The sequence below is a fragment of the Uloborus diversus genome, chromosome 3, assembly GCF_026930045.1.
Source record: "Uloborus diversus isolate 005 chromosome 3, Udiv.v.3.1, whole genome shotgun sequence".
Classification (NCBI taxonomy): domain Eukaryota; kingdom Metazoa; phylum Arthropoda; class Arachnida; order Araneae; family Uloboridae; genus Uloborus; species Uloborus diversus.
Genome location: NC_072733.1, coordinates 112523104 through 112539742, shown reverse-complemented (window position 1 = coordinate 112539742; position 16639 = coordinate 112523104). Strand labels below are relative to the sequence as shown.

The following is a 16639-nucleotide window of genomic DNA, read 5'->3' as shown; positions in this document are numbered from 1 at the left end:
TGTATATTGAAGCACATTAGTGTAAATCTTGTTAAGTCACTGCGGTACCAAATTAGATCAATGTGCTGCAACCAACATATTCGTTATCCGCAATGGAATTTTGGTTCTCTTGAAAACGCAAATACCATTTGTAAACCTTTGATCTAGCCATGGTAGATTCACCGTATACCTTTCTTAGCATTTCAAATGTCTTCATTGGTGTGTTGCGTCACGGGAAGATCCCAAGTTGCGTCCTTGAACTGTTGCATCATGGGAAGAAATGCGCCTCTGCAAGAGTGCATTGCATTATATTAGGCAGTTGGTTGTTAGCTGTTGGTTGTACCAACACATTATCTGCATGTCGCTAATTGCACATGTAAGCGGCTTTTGCCCATTAATACCAATCAAATAAACAAATGAAAAGACTTTGAAAGCTAGTTATTTGAACATTATAACTTGAGCATCTCTTAAGATTTTTCATAGTGGTCCGTCATAATTCCAGAGCCAACCTATGGATAAACTAAATCGCATGAAAGGTACTTTGAAAAGTGCCACAACTAAGCTAGAAAACTTTGTGAAAGACATTTCCGAATCGAAGGCTTTTACAAGTACCTTATTGGAAGTGAAAATTTGAAAATTGCAAGAACTTCAATTGAAAGTTTCGGAAATAAGGGAGGCATATTATGAAGTCCAGGACATTGAGAACTTGCCTGCTCTGAACAAGGAATTCGAAGATATTGATGATCGCCTCGAAGAAATAGAGGTAAGCCTAAACACCTTTCTCATATCTAATAAAGAAGTATCTCAGTTAGAGAGGAATGTTGAAAATAATGATGTCAAAAAATTGAATAATATGAAAGTTAAGCTTCCCGAGATACCTTTACCTGTTTTTTCCGGAAAATATGACGAATGGTCAGCATTCAAGGTACAATTTACCAATTTAATCATAAACAATGATCAATTAAATGATACACAAAAGCTGTACTATTTACGCGCATCTTTAAATGCCGAAGCTAAGCAAATAGAAAGTGCTGATGATTCCTTTCATTCTTTGTTCACAGCACTAACAGAAAGGTTTGAAAATCACCGATTAATGGTGGATACACACATTGCAGCTATAATTAATTACGAAAAAATTCAACATGAATCTGCCAAAGAATTAAGAAAATTTGTCGATTGCATACATAAAAATATAAGAGCATTAAAAGTACTAAATTATGAGCAAAATGATCTGTCGGACGCTTTCCTTATCAATATCATATTGCAAAAAGTAGATAGGGAAACAAGAAAATTGTTTGAATACACTACGACGAAAAAAGAATACCCGAAGTTCGCGGAATTGATCTCCTTTCTGGAAAATAGAAGTTCTACACTAGAAAGTGTGAACAGAAATATTGCTAACAAGGCACTCAACAAACCGTCCAACTCTTATTCAAATAAAACAAAAACCTTCGTACTTCATTCGAATGAAAAAGCTAAACCAAAGATTTGTATTTTGTGCAAGAACTCTCATGGTTTGAATAAATGTTCCGAGTTTCATAAAATGAATGTATCGGAAAGATACGATTTCGTTAAACAAAATAAACTATGCGTTAACTGTTTGAATATAAATCATACGGTGAAATCATGCTATTCTAAAATGTCTTGCTTTTATTGTGCTCTGCGACATAATTCACTTCTCCACAGAGAGAAAAAAGAAGATAGGAGCCAAACCGAAACTCCTTTAGAGGCGCCGACCTTGAACTCGCGTAAATATTTCGGAGATAACCCAGAACCAATATCCGTTGCGTCATCTTCTGCAATAAATCTCGGAAACGCAAAGCAGCCTGAAACATTTCAAACACTTAGTAATGTCATGACAGAAAAAAGATCCGTGTTATTAAGCACATCTTTTATCTTCATTAGAAATTCTTCAGGCCAAAGAATACGTATCCGTGCGGTCTTGGACAGCTGGTCTAACGTAAATATTCTAATAAGTGAATGTGCTGAACTGTTAGGATTGAAGAGGAATTCAATTGATGTTCCAATAATAGGATTAAATGGATCAATCCATAACATAAGAAACAAAATTAATACTCTTGTTTCCAATTCTGATGAAACATTCACAGAGAACATGGATTTTCTACTCGTGCCTAAAATTACAGACGTTATTCCATCAACTCAAATAAACGTTTCAAACATAAAATTTCCTTCTTTCATTGAGTTTGCTGATCCTACATTTTTCAAACCAGGAAAAATTCATGCCTTAATTGGAGCTGAATTCTTTTATAAAATTTTAAAGCATTCTACGTTTGAAGTTAACGATAAACTTACATTGCAAGATTCAGTTTTCGGATGGATTCCAACTGGAGTTCTGGACGAAATAAAACCGTCTGTTAGCTATGCTCAGTGTCATCTAATTAGGGACTTTGATGAGCTGAATAATAATTTAAAACAGTTTTGGGAGCTAGAATCTATAGGAATCAAACATGAGGATTCAAAATTATTGGAAGAAGACCAAGCACAGAACATATTTGATAGAACTGTTAGGTTCGTAAAAGATCGTTATGAGGTTGAATTACCCTGGAAAAGGGATTGGAAAGAATTGAATTACAATTTTAATATTGCTAAACAACGTTTAGAAGGGCTACAGAGAAAATTTTATCGAAATGAAGAGTTGTATAATCAATATTCTGAAATAATCAAAGATTATATAAATCAAGGGATTATAGAACAAGTGGAAGGGGATAAACCTGATTCACACAAGGCTATTTATTATATGCCTCATCATGCAGTCTGTAAGGAAGACAAACTTACAACGAAGGTTCGAATAGTTTTTGATGCAAGTTCTCATGAGGGTAATGAACTGTCATTAAATGATTGTTTGTGGCCAGGCACAAATATAAATCCTCTTCTATTCAATATTTTAGTGCAGTTTAGATTGCATAAGATAGCTTTTATTTCAGATATCGAAAAAGCCTTTCTGCAGATTTCGCTAGCAGAAAAGGATCGCGATGCTGTTCGCTTCTTGTGGTTTAATGAAGATTTTAAATCTCTCAAGGATTTCAAAATATTTAAATTCAAGCGCGTTAATTTTGGAGTAAGTTCAAGCCCGTTTTTGCTCTCAGCAACTATTAGACATCATCTAGAAAAATATAAAAATGACTGTCCTCAAACAATTTCCCTTTTAGATAATTGTTTTTATGTAGATAACTTAATTTCCGGTGGTAGGGATCTTGAAGAAGTACTTGAAATTTCTCGTAGTGCAAAAAATGTTATGAAAGCCGCTGGGATGACTCTTCGAAAATGGATCAGCAACGATGCTGGCTTGACCGAGAACTGGAAAACAGAAAGGTTCGATACTTGTCCTTTGAATTCAAACAATAATTTAGATACTCATCAGACTAAAGTCTTAGGTATGCCTTGGTACCCAAATGAAGATTATTTGAAAATAGATATTAGAAGTCTTTTTGATTTAGATTGTAAGGATACTAAACGCACAATACTGCAAACAATAGGAAAGATCTTTGACCCTTTGGGATTAATATCACCTTTTTCAGTAAGAGTAAAGTGCTTAATTCAGGAGCTTTGGCAGGAAAACATCTCTTGGGATAAAAGCCTACCTCCGAAAATGGAAAAAGAATGGATGCAATGGCATGCTAAATTACCTCTTTTAGAGGAACTGAAGATTCCAAGATTAGTACTCGATACAACCAGCACGGAAGACATAATAGAGATTCATAGCTTCTGCGATGCCAGTAAGAAAGCATACGGAGCTGCAGTTTATTTAAGAGTGAAAACACGTGATGGAATTTATGTGAATCTCATAACTTCAAAGAGCCGTGTAGCACCTTTAAAGATTGTAACAATGCCAAGATTAGAACTACTTGGAGCCTTACTAAGTGCGAGATTAACTACTAAAGTGAAAGAAATCCTCGATAAGAAGATAACGTCTACAGCATATTACTGGACGGATTCTAAAATAGCGCTTTATTGGATTAAAGGCTCTACAAAGCGATGGAAGCAATTTGTTGCTAACCGTGTCATGGAAATCAAAGCACTAACAGATTCAACTTCTTGGTTTCACTGTTCCACGAGGGACAACCCGTGTGACATCTTGAGCAGAGGTGCTAGTGTTAGTCATCTTTTAAAGAACTCTATGTGGTTCCAGGGACCAAAATTTTTGGCAGCTGATAGTCTTCCTGTCCCCAAAGAGACAACTGATGTTCCTGAGACAGACTATTTGCCAGAGACTAAAGTGAAATATAGGGACATTGAGAATGACTCTAAAATTAATATTTCTCTTTCTCTTTATAGCAGTTCTGAGTTTGAGACATTGTATAGTCGAACAAATAATTTTAGTAAGCTAATTAGAATATGTAGTTATATTTTTAGGTTTAGAAACAATATCCTTCACAGAGGAATCAAAAGTACAAGTAAGTATCTCACCACCAGTGAGTTACAGTTTGCTACCGAATATCTCATTAAAGAAGCTCAGGAAGGTAAGTTCCCATGTGAAATAGATGCTCTAAGAAAAGGGCAAAATGTTCCTTCTAATTCTAAGTTAAAATCATTAGATCCGTTTTTGGATAACAACTCAATGCTTAGAGTAGGGGGTAGACTAAAAAATTCGAATTTACCGTTTGATTCCAAGCATCAATTGATTTTGCCTAGTGATCACAAACTTACTGCCTTAATTTTTGAATATGTTCATAAAAAATATTTGCACATTGGTGCTCAAGGTTTAGTGCACCAGTTCGGATGCAATATTGGCCTCTCAAGGCAAAAAGCATTGCTCGAAAGGTAGTACACACTTGTGTTACATGTTTTAAGCAAAGACCAGAATCAATGGATCAATTAATGGGACAACTGCCCTCTGAACGTGTTACACCTAATTCAACATTCTTACATTGTGGTGTAGATTTTTGCGGAGCATTTTATATAAAATACAAAAATCAAAGAAAAGGAGTTTACTCAAAGGTTTACGTAGCAATCTTTGTATGCATGTCAACCAAAGCCGTGCATATGGAGATTGTAAGCGATTTATCCGCTGCAGCATTTATCGCCGCTCTAAAAAGATTCTGTGCTAGGAGAGGTAAAATACGAACTATCACTTCTGACAATGCCACCAACTTTAAGGGTGCATGCTCAGAATTGAATTCATTCAAAAAAATGCTGAATTCTCCTAACGAGGACTTAACAAATTTCTTAGCCAGTGAATTCATAACTTGGAAATTCATTCCCCCGCATTCTCCCAACTTCGGAGGCTTATGGGAAGCTGGGGTCAAATCCTTTAAACATCACCTCCATAGGGCATTAGGGAACAGTAAAATTACATTAGAGGACTTTGAAACTCTTGTCATTCAAATCGAAGCGATACTCAACTCACGGCCTTTATTTCCCCTTTCAGAAGACATAAATGAATTTGAGGTCCTAACTCCTGGGCACTTTTTGATTGGCCGTCCTATCTGTGCAATTCCTGAACCTAATGTTATAAATATTGCAGATAATAGATTATCACATTGGCAACGTATTACGAAATACGTCCAAAGTATTTGGAAGCGGTGGTTCACGGATTATCTAAATCATTTGCAGCAGCGTGGTAAATGGCAGTTTAAAAAAGAAAATATGAAAATAGGAGCTTTAGTGCTATTAAAAGAAGAAAATATTCCACCTTGCAAGTGGGTCCTTGCCCGAATTATTGAGGCGATTCCAGGAAAGGATGGAATAATTCGTACTTGTAAACTTAAAACTGCAACTGGTGTATTTCAACGCCCCATATCCAAATTATGTTTGTTGCCAACTCAAGATAATACAATTTAATTCGACAAATTCTTCATGTATATTGTGTTTCATACTATACTTATTTTATTATGTTTTATCAGTTTTTTGAATATCTTAACCATTCATGTGTTTTGTTATCTTGTGTATTTTTCAACTGAATTGTATAAATTCTGAAATATATTATATTTCATCCCGGGCGGCCATGTTGCGTCACGGGAAGATCCCAAGTTGCGTCCTTGAACTGTTGCACTGTTGCATCATGGGAAGAAATGCGCCTCTGCAAGAGCGCATTGCATTATATTAGGCAGTTGGTTGTTAGCTGTTGGTTGTACCAACACATTATCTGCATGTCGCTAATTGCACATGTAAGCGGCTTTTGCCCATTAATACCAATCAAATAAACAAATGAAAAGACTTTGAAAGCTAGTTATTTGAACATTATAACTTGAGCATCTCTTAAGATTTTTCAGGTGTTTTACTGAAATGTTGGCAGAATTTAATGTTGCAGCATTGTTCAAGAAAAGCCATTTTTTGAACGTTGCAGAACAAAAGTTACTAAGTTTGGGGATTTCAGACAAACACTTCCTGTCATTCCACGTTTGGCGTATGCTGGTGCAATCAACACTTGCTTGAAAGTAACAACACTGTACTGTAATATAATGTTGAAAAATTCAGCTAAAAATGAAAAACAAAATTTGTGGCTTTTCAAAACACTGATCAGTGTGAGCAAATCGAAAGTGGGTGTTTTTTGAAATTTTTGAGATTTGTTCACTGTAACCTTAACCTTTATCACTGCGTTGTTTGAAATCATCATCAAGTCATGCACATGTCTTCAAAGAATCATATTTAAAACTTTGGCGCAATTACTTCAGTGGATTGTCCGCTAGTGACTACGTATAGGGAAAGTTACTTATGACTCACTTTGTATCACAGGGTGGCGACATATCGGGGAGATCAGGGAAAAGTCAGGGAACTTTATTGATCAGGGAAAAATCAGGGAATTTCAAAAAAAATAAATAAATAAATAAATTAAAAATTCAGGGAAAAATTGATCAAATGAAGAAATTTTATTTTTTTGCTCTGCAAAATTAAATACCCTTTTTTCCAATGCATTTTCCGCCAATTATTTGTTGAAAAAAGTAAAATTAGTGAGGTGCGATTATACACTGACATGTTTGTGCAGTTTTTTTCCTTAAGATCAAAGTATTGAATCTTAATATTAGGTATTAACCACGTTATTAGTAGTTATTAACCACAGGATGAACTTCCTAAGCTTCTGTTGTCAGTAAAAAAGTTGTTTATTTTATGTATAGTTCATTCCAATCTAAGTTGGCACTGAAAGGAAAGGTACGAGATATGCTACTCCGCCTTGAGAAGTAGTTCTCGTTAATTTGGAGGTTTAAAAGGATGTAAATTGACAAAATATGTTTAAAAATTAGAGAATGGGTGTGGTTGAGACACATAGTTAAAGCTGTTATGTGTTAAATATATTTAATTTGTAAGTATTTGATTTCGATTTAGATTCCGAGTCACAACTGACTACAACTGTATTTTATGTCGATGACTGCATACTAAGTGCCTTGCCTCCATTATTTTTTATACCGGTAGATGGCAGCACCATCACCGGATCGAACAGTTAATGAGAATTTAGACCTAGACCAGGAGCTAATAGCAACCTGGTGCTAGCACCCCCAGAGGTATCATTTCACTTGGAGGACATTGAGACCACGAGCAAATTTAACGTCGCCCAGTCCCCTTTAATGACGACGGTGGGTCTCGACCATCGAGGTTCAAACTCGGGACCCTCCGGCCCCGAATCCGACACTCTACCGATCGGGCTACCACGGTCCAAGTATTTGATTATGAAACAAAAATCAAAGCGCCGTAACTCGACTTCTGGCGAAGACTTGAACTTTCAAGGTTGACCTTGGCATGCCCCCCGTGGACCGACAAACCCCAGAACTTACTTCTCCCCACTTCGTATCGCCCGGGGGAAAACATCTGATTGTCATTATGACTCTTAAATGAGCATCTCCACATTGTGGTCAAAGCATTTCCATCTGGTTTGTTGTCATTTATGCTTTCCATCGTTATTTCCAATTGAATATATTTTTAAAAACAGTTTCCGTGAGTAAGAAATAAAAAATGAAATCCTTTTTCAGTTATTTACTTGATGAAATTACAAATATAGTGGGATTTTTTTTCTTTGAATTTGAGATTTATTACTTGGTAGTTTTAAATTGCTTTCGTTTTTTACATAATTAGCACGAACTTGAAGAAGATTTATTGTGAAAAAATCAAGAAAACCCGAATTTTGTTTGAATGTAACAAATACTTGTTATGTGAAAGGGTACATTACAAATCGTTGTTACAGCAAAACTTGTTTTTTTTTAAAAAGTTTATGGAGAAAAAAAATAACAATGCTCTTACGTATGTTACCCATTTATATTACCAATTTACACCAATGAACTTCTGGATGAGGAAGTTTTTACTTTTTCGTTTTAATTTTTGAAACACACAGATCTCCCTCGAAATACGAAGTTCTTCAGCCCCCCCCCCCCTCCAGGTTTAGAACCCCTGCCTTAAATTAAATTTTTATAGGAAGTGAATTTACTCACTCCCAAAGTTAACATATAAGCTACAATAACTTACGCTCAGATAAGTAAAATAATTTTTAACGAATTGAGTTTCGGGGTTAATCATTTACTTTCACAGTCACGCAAAATTGAGAGCTATATCTTTTATTTCCACAAACCTCGATGCGTTTTCGTTTATTATTTTTAACTTCTTTCATAAATAAGTTGAGCTTAAAATCGAATGGTTTTTTAAAATTCAAAATTAATATCTTCTCTAAGCTCTGAAATGTAGTCATAGCTAATTGTTTCCATTTAACTCTAGTGAAGTTTCTAAGTTTTTATTTGGGTAGAATTTTTTTAAAAAGGGTAATCTTTTTTATTTTCTCTCCTAAACTGGAGATTTCATCTTTGCTCTTTACCGTTCTTATTAGAGTGTATAAAAGGAAAACCCTTTCACAGGGTTGACGTATATTATTTTAGATAATAGAACAACGTTGAGTCACACAAATTTGCCGAGAATTGCCGACACATGTTTTGGAGTTTCAAGGAACACCCATTTTTAATGCAGAAAAGTGAGAGCAAGCTTTTTTCTGCAATGAAAAAGGGGCTCCTTGAAACATCAAAACAGGTGTCTGTAGTTCTCTAAACTTGTGCGATTTAACGTTGTTACATTTTCTTTTACTTCTCTGAACAAAGGTACTTCTTTCATTCATACATGTCGAAAAATACGCAATGGCAGCTTTTCCAAATGCCTGACACATTTGGATTTTTAAATCAGAGGGATTATGAAAAATAATTCAAAAGAAAAAAAAATAGTTCCTAATTTTATTCCAAAGATTTAAACAAACTTAGGATGCATTTCTCAGCTCCAGAGAGCAAGTCGAGCGCATGTGAAAAATTAAGAAGAAATTATTCAAAACAGAAGTAAAGGATGTGGGGGGCAACAAAGGTAAGCTTTCCATGTCAGAGGCAGTGTAAAAGATCCACCTCTTAAACTAATAAATAATTGCCGGCAAAGACTGAAAATCTACAGTAGAAAAACGAAGATGTGCTTTGAAGAACATGCCTGGTAGTTTTTAATTTGTTATACTTCTGAAAGAACAAGGTTCTTTTCGATATCTTTCACACCCATTATTACCATGGCAAATGTTCGAAACTATTGTACTAACCCTCTCCTCACCTTTATCAACTTCCGTCGTCTTATTTTTTCTTTTGAAATAGATGATATATATATATTGGATGGTTAGTATTTTGACAAGTGGGCACATGCTTTTATCAGCGAAAGAAATCACTAGAGACAGAGTATAAGTCTCTGTCAGAGCATGTTCTCTTCTTTTAATTATTACTGTTAATTAGTTTTTCAGCTATTTTTTCATCATTCAGAATTATTTGTTAATTACTTTGGTGACCGGTAGGTCTTCTGCCATTGCAAAATGAACACCCATCTACAGCCTTGCATTTGTGATAAAAATATGATGAAATATGTTTGAGACAAATCTAATTTCTTTGAAAAATTAAAGAATAGTTTTTTCGTTCTTGAAATTTTATATTACTTTTTTCTCCTCGCCAAATTCGGCAAGTTGGCGCCGCTGACCGGCACGCGCCCTATGTAGAGTAACCTCGTTTCCTTGACAACGGCTGCAATTCGGTTCTCCTAAGCTTTCCCTTCAGTGCCAACTTTGATTGAAACAAACTATAGTTTGAATTTTTCTGCCAGGCGTTCCATACTACTTAAAATAAACAACCCTACAGGCAAAGAGGAAGGCACCATTAAGGACTTTGCTCCATCGCCTTTACTCATTGTCTTGAAGTAGCCAGCGTACTATAATCATGATTTCAAGATTTTTTTTTTTTTAATTGATACTGCTGAGAGCTTAAAAGGTATTTTACTTGGCGTTTTCTATTTAATTGCTAAAATTGAATGTTAAGTAAAAATCAACTTTGTTTTTCTGCCATCTTATTATTCGCTGTCGCTTTAGATTATATGAAGTGGTTTTTTTTCGACTTTAAAATTCTTTTATTTTAAAACCATGTTACATACTATAAATTTTGAAATTAATTATTGTTTTTTTTACATTTCAATGTTGTTTGTTACAAAAGATTTTTTGACTAATAAGATCATTTCAAATTGAGTTGCGTACATAAGTAAATATTTTTACTATTTTTTAATAGTTAAAATGCTGTATTCCTTCATAAAAACCTAAGTTCTTGATTAGAGAATAACTCAATATGACTGGTTGTTTAAAGGTTCCAATTTGTTTTACATAAATATGTCAATTATTTACATAAGTAAAGTACTAAGTAACTCATTACTTCTATACTTTCACAATTGTTATTCTCGCAGCAACAATGATGCTGCTTGAAAATTCAGTTAAAAATTATTTTCAAATAAACTTTTCCAGTTTATCATGTTTAGATATGTCTTTAGAATTCTTGTGTTAACTGGTTACTGGAAGTAAAGTATTTGTTTTAGATTTCCTATAATATTTCTTCATAGATAATTTAATATATTATTTTTACTTAAAAAAAGTTCATTTTCAAAATATATTTTTTTAATTAACAGCTTAAAATGTTATAAACACTGCATTTTATTTAATATGCAGTGGTTTTCAGGTAGGGTAAAGGAAGAAAACCATTATCCATGGTAATGTAAATCAGGTAAATTCAGTGAACTTAATCAGGAAAATGAGGGAAAAGTCGGGGAACTTTTTTTCGTCGTTTCTGTCGCCACCCTGTGTAATGTGTTGTTAAATATTATGTTTAAAGTTAGCATTTTATATTGATGTTTCAATACTTGAGCAATATTTTTGCACCTAAGGTGACTAAAATTTTTTCCTGTGGTGGCTCACATTCAGATAACACAGGGGTGCCCCCCCTCCAAGGATAATGGTGCCCTCCCAAGAAAGAGAGCCCCCAAAAAATGAAAAATAATTCCCAAATTTCAGTGGCATGGTCTGGGCTGAACCCCCCCCCCCCCTCACTTGGTTGGGCACCCCTGGATAATGTCCTATCAGGTTGGAGTCTATGTTCTTGGCAAGAAATTAAAGATTTCGCTAAGTTAGCATCATATTTGGTGACTTATTTTTGTGCTAGAAACTTCCACTAAATGGTCAATTACTGACAAATTACTAGTTCTTAAGAAAATGTCAAAAGTAGTGGCTAAAGAAAAAAAAAATTGTTTTGATTTATGAATCGCTTTTTCTGTGCTAAGCTGAAATTTCAGGCTATATTGTTTTTTTTTTCGTTTAGAGAAGCCTTTGGTGAATATCACAGAGAAGTTAGACTGCTGTATTTCTTACTCTTAAAATGTAATATGGATCTACTAGATATTTTGGAAGCTTTTCTGATTAAGGCAAAGGTAAAATCGAATTTTTCAAAAATTTTTTGCATTAATCTTCAGATTTAAACAGTTAGAAATGCTCTGGGCTCAAATTTTTGCTTTATCATATTGAGTTTAAACATTGTTTAAAATGTGACTAAGAAACTAACTTAGTAGACAAAATTGTAATTACTTTGTTGTCTTGTCTTGAATATGTTACAAAATCCTGAGGTGGGGAAACAAGAACATTAATATTCGCCATCATCGCCGATAGCAGGCGCTAGTGTTGCTGGGTCGAGTTTTTGCAGCTCCTAGAATAAGTGATTTTTTACTGTAATTGTTTATTTTACTGCTTTAGTTCCAGTATTTTTATTGTATTTTATCATATAATTAAGTATTTTTGTGCTTTTAAGTCTTATTTGATTTACTTGCTTTCTTAAAGTGTTTCTATTCTTTGTAGCTAAGCCTAAATTGTGCTGATTTCTTCTTGTTAAGCCTGAGTGCTCTGTTAAGTGTGTAACTTGTTTATTTCAATTTACTGCTTGTCTTAGGATTTAGTAATATGTGTACCTTTTTACTTCTAATGCTGTCGAATTCTAATAATTAGCATTCAATTTTGCATTTTTGTACCATTTTAAGCTAGAATGGGGGTTATATGCATAATGAAGGAGGTTAAAAGTGGTAAAGGGGACAAGTGGATTTCTTGTGACTTATGTCAGATATTCTGCCTGTTTAAGGGGAAGGATGAGTCTGAGAAGGATTTCATTTGCACTAAGCGTGTTGAACTCTCAGAAATCAGAATTAGGAAGATTACTTTGGAGGGTGAGTTAGCATTAGGCTGTAGGATTGTAGATGGGATAAACATTGCAGAGAGAAAGGGGGAAGTTAGTAAAAAGGAAGTGGGCATTAGCTGTGTGTTAGATAATGAGAATATTCCAGAGGTAAAGGGGAAAGTTATTGCTGAGGCGACAGACTGGGAAACAAAGGGTATAATTTTGGGAGATTCAATGGTGCGTGAAGTGGGAAACTCAATAGGCAGAGTTAGACGTAAGGTGGCTAGATGTTGTTTGTCAGGGGCTCGTGTGAGAGATGTAAATAGGGTTGCTGAAAAGAAGGGGGTATTTAATAAAGAGGATGTAGTTACTTTGTGGGTGGGAACTAACAACGTAGGCCATAGTAACAACGATGAGTTTACAAAGGAATGGGATTCCCTGTTGGACAAAGCAACCAACTGTTCGGCAAATGTCCAAGTGGTTGGTTTGCTTCCCAGATATGGAGTGCATAGGAGTTGGTTAAACCAACGGGCTAGGTGTATGAACCTGGTACTAAAGGAAATTTGCGTTAAGCATGGTATCAGGTTTATTGATGTGTGGAGTAAATGTAAACGCGATTGGATTGCTAGGGATGGCCTGCATCTGAGCTCTACAGGGGTCAAAATGGTTAATAGATTAATTTTTGACTCCAAAGTCCGTAAAATTAAGTTTGAATGGAGGGCATGGTTCAAGCATCGGGTATCGAGAGGATGATAATTTTTTGGGTACTTCTAGAAATGGTAATAAAATGTCAAACAAGAGTAGTAATTTTAACAATTGTGATTTAGGAAATTTCAGGGTGTTAAATAAAAGCAATTTAGGCATGCTTAATGTTTTCTGTTCCAATGCTGGCAGTATTAGTAACAAGATGGACGAATTGAAAAGCATAGTTATAGAGGAGAAGTTGGATATTATTGGAATAACAGGGACGTGGGCTACCGAATTTGATGCAGAGTTATTACCAGGGGTGATTGTGTTCCGGTATTTACATCTTGATTTCCGGTATCTTCATCTTCGAAAATACCGGAACCATCCTATATTTTCAGAAAAACCCACTTTTGTAAAATTTACAGGGTGGCGACAGATCAGGGAGATCAGGGAAAAGTCAGGGAACTTTATTAATCAGGGAAATATCAGGGAATTTTGAAAAAATAACAAAAAATCAGGGAAAATTGATTTTTTGAAGAAAAATTTTTTTTTTTTTTGCTTTACAAAATTAAGTACTCTTAATTTCCTACGCATTTTCTGCCAATTATCTGTTCAAAAAAAAAGTAATATTAATGAGGTGCGATTATACACTGCCGCATATTTGTGCATCTTTTTTCCTCAACGTCAAAGCATTGAATCTTACTTATTAACCACAGGATAAACTTCCTAAGATTGCTTTTGTGTCTGTTAGGTTGTTTATTTTACCTAGCTTGAAATTTCCTTTTACTCTTTCAATGCTACGTAAAATAAACAACCATACAGGCAAAGAGGGAGCCTTCAATTATGCCTTAGCTCCTTTGCCTTTATTCCATTGTCTCGAAGTAATTAGCGTACTGTAATCACGATTTCAAGAAGAAATCTTTGGTTTTTGAATTAATACTATAAAAGCTTAAAAGTAATTACTTCTTCGCATTTTTAATTTAATTGCTAAAATTTAACTTTCAATAAAAAAAAACGTTTTTTGCCGTTATACTATTTGTTGTCACCGCAGATTATAAAGGTTTTCTTTTCTTCAGACTTAAGTAATTCTTTAATTTTATAACCAATTTGTATTCTTCTTTTATATATTTTTAAATTAACTAATTGCTTCCCCCCCCCCTTTTTCCCCTTGCATTTCAAAGTTGTTTCTTACAAAAGCAATCTAAGATTTTTTCTCATTACATACTTAAATCATTTGAAATAGAGTTAACTTGTGCACTTTAGTAAATATCTTTATTTTTTTATTGCTAAAATGCTGTATTCATTCATTAAAACCTATGTTCTTGATTAGAAAAAAGCTCCCTACGAATGGTTGTCAAATGGTTTTATCTGTTTTGCATAAATATGTCAATTAATTATATAAGAATAACTACATTACTTCTATTCTTTCACTATTACTTGTTATTCTTGCAACAATTATTATACTGTTTGAAAACTTAGTTCAAAATAATTTCAATTACTTTTTAGTTCTATCATAAATACACATGTTTTTAAAAGTAATTTTAATAGTTTCTTAAAATTCTTATGCTAAGTCGTTTCTGAACGTAAAGTTTTTTTAAAAATTTTCTATAATAATAAAAATTTAATATACTGTTTTTTAGGTTGTTCCCCCCCCCCGCCCCCCAAAAAATTGTCTTGTTTTTTTTTTAACCATTTTATTTAAAAAAGTAGCATCTTTTTAAAATATATCTTTAGTTCAACAAACATAACTTAAAACGTTTAAAATACTGCATTTTATACAAACGTACAATGGATTTCAAGTAAAGCAACTGAAAGAAAACCATTATCATTGATAACGTAAATCAGGGAAATTTGGTGAACTTAATCAGAGAAATCAGGGAAATGTCAGGGAACTTTTTTTCACAGTTCCTGTCGCCACCCTGATTTAGGTTGATGTTTAATGAAACGCCGAAAGTCCAAATTGAAGACGTTTCGTTTGGTATAAAGCGTAAGCTACCGTCATGTTTTGCAATCTCTATGGTAATTATTGAAGAACAGCTGGGGTGAGAGATGGAATAAAGGCTAGATAAGAAGAGAAAGGAGCATTACTTGATATTTTTCCCCTTAATATTTTCTTTTCAAGATGTCTAATATCGTTTCTCTGTTGCATATCTTAGTATGCAGATGATGTAACTAGGGTTGCCCATTCCCCCCCCCCTCCCGACTGCGATGGCACCCCTCAATTTTACCAAGCCCCCTTTTCCCTCAAGAATTGCCACCCACTAATAAAAAGACTTAAATTCTTCTAAATTAATTTCTCCAAAAGTTTCTGTGGTATGATCTGCTTCATGCCCCCCCCCCACTCCCCCCGACACAAACACATGAAAATCCTTGCTGTAACTATATTATTAAATTAAATTGCTAAAATATTTATTCACCAAGATGGCCTATAGCTTTTCTCTGTTGTAGATGCTTATGTAATAGGGTTTACATTCCCCCCCCCCATTAAATGTTGAATTTAACGACTTATATATATCGAAAATATCGATATTTGGAGAGCGATATATCGTGGCATTAAAATTCGGATATTGCCTAGCCCTATTGCGCAGTGATCATAATACATTCTGCCCCTTTTGCCCCAAACTTATTTAATTCTGAAATATTTATGCAATTTTAGAAAATGAATGTAATAAATGGTTAAAGATTCAGATACAATGGAGGAAAATAAAACATTCTTTGAAAAATTTTTAGAAGTGAGAAAAATTAAAAGAATTTAATTCTCTCCATACACATGGACATATTAAGTCCAATTAAAACTTCGAGTTTTAGCCCCAAGAAATAATTATGTATATAAATAATGTGTGCATACACGTAATGTGTATATGTATGCCCACATATCAAAACACTTTTTCTTCTTGGAAAAAGTTCAGGTATTTTTTCATGGAGTCACAATCACCCCTGTAATACATATTGCTGTATTACAGGGCTGTATTGCATGTATAATTTGTTTAGACAAGATAGAGTAGGCAAAAGAGGTGGTGGGGTTTTATTTTATGTTAGAGACAATTTCATTTGCAATGAATTGGTCATAAATGATAAACCTACTAATATTGATATGGTTTAGCTGGAGTTGATGGCAATAAGAGCAAAAAATTGCGCTTTGGAAACATTTATAGGCCACCTAATTCAAGCCATGGACAAGATGAACAGATGTTTCATATTATTTGTGACATGTCCAGTAAGGGATCCGTCATCATAATGGGAGATTTCAATTTTCTGGGTATTGATTGGAATAATTTTTATCCAGGTAATGGCAAAAAAGAGGAATTTTTAAAAGTAATTTGTGACTGTTTCTTACATCAAGTTGTAACTCAAGGAACTAGAGAGGAGGCGATTTTGGATCTAGTTTTTTGCGACGTAGGAAGTTTTGTTCAGGGGTTGTGTGTAGGGTATCATATTGGAGATAGTGATCATAACAGCATCAGGTTCCGGATTAATTTTGACGTGTACAAAGATGATAATCTTAGGTTTGTGCCCTATTTCAGAAATACTGATTTTGTGGC

The 16639-nt window shown here is 34.3% G+C and overlaps 1 protein-coding gene across 2 annotated transcripts in view; it reads left to right on the top strand.

Moving 5' to 3' along the window:
- LOC129218066 (uncharacterized) overlaps positions 1–16639 on the top strand; it is a 186552-nt gene that overhangs the window by 159049 nt on the left and 10864 nt on the right. For both annotated transcript variants that reach the window (XM_054852255.1, XM_054852254.1), the window contains one exon: positions 11568–11676. In XM_054852255.1, the coding sequence (XP_054708230.1) occupies positions 11568–11676 (109 nt within the window). The remainder of the gene's footprint in view (positions 1–11567; positions 11677–16639) is intronic.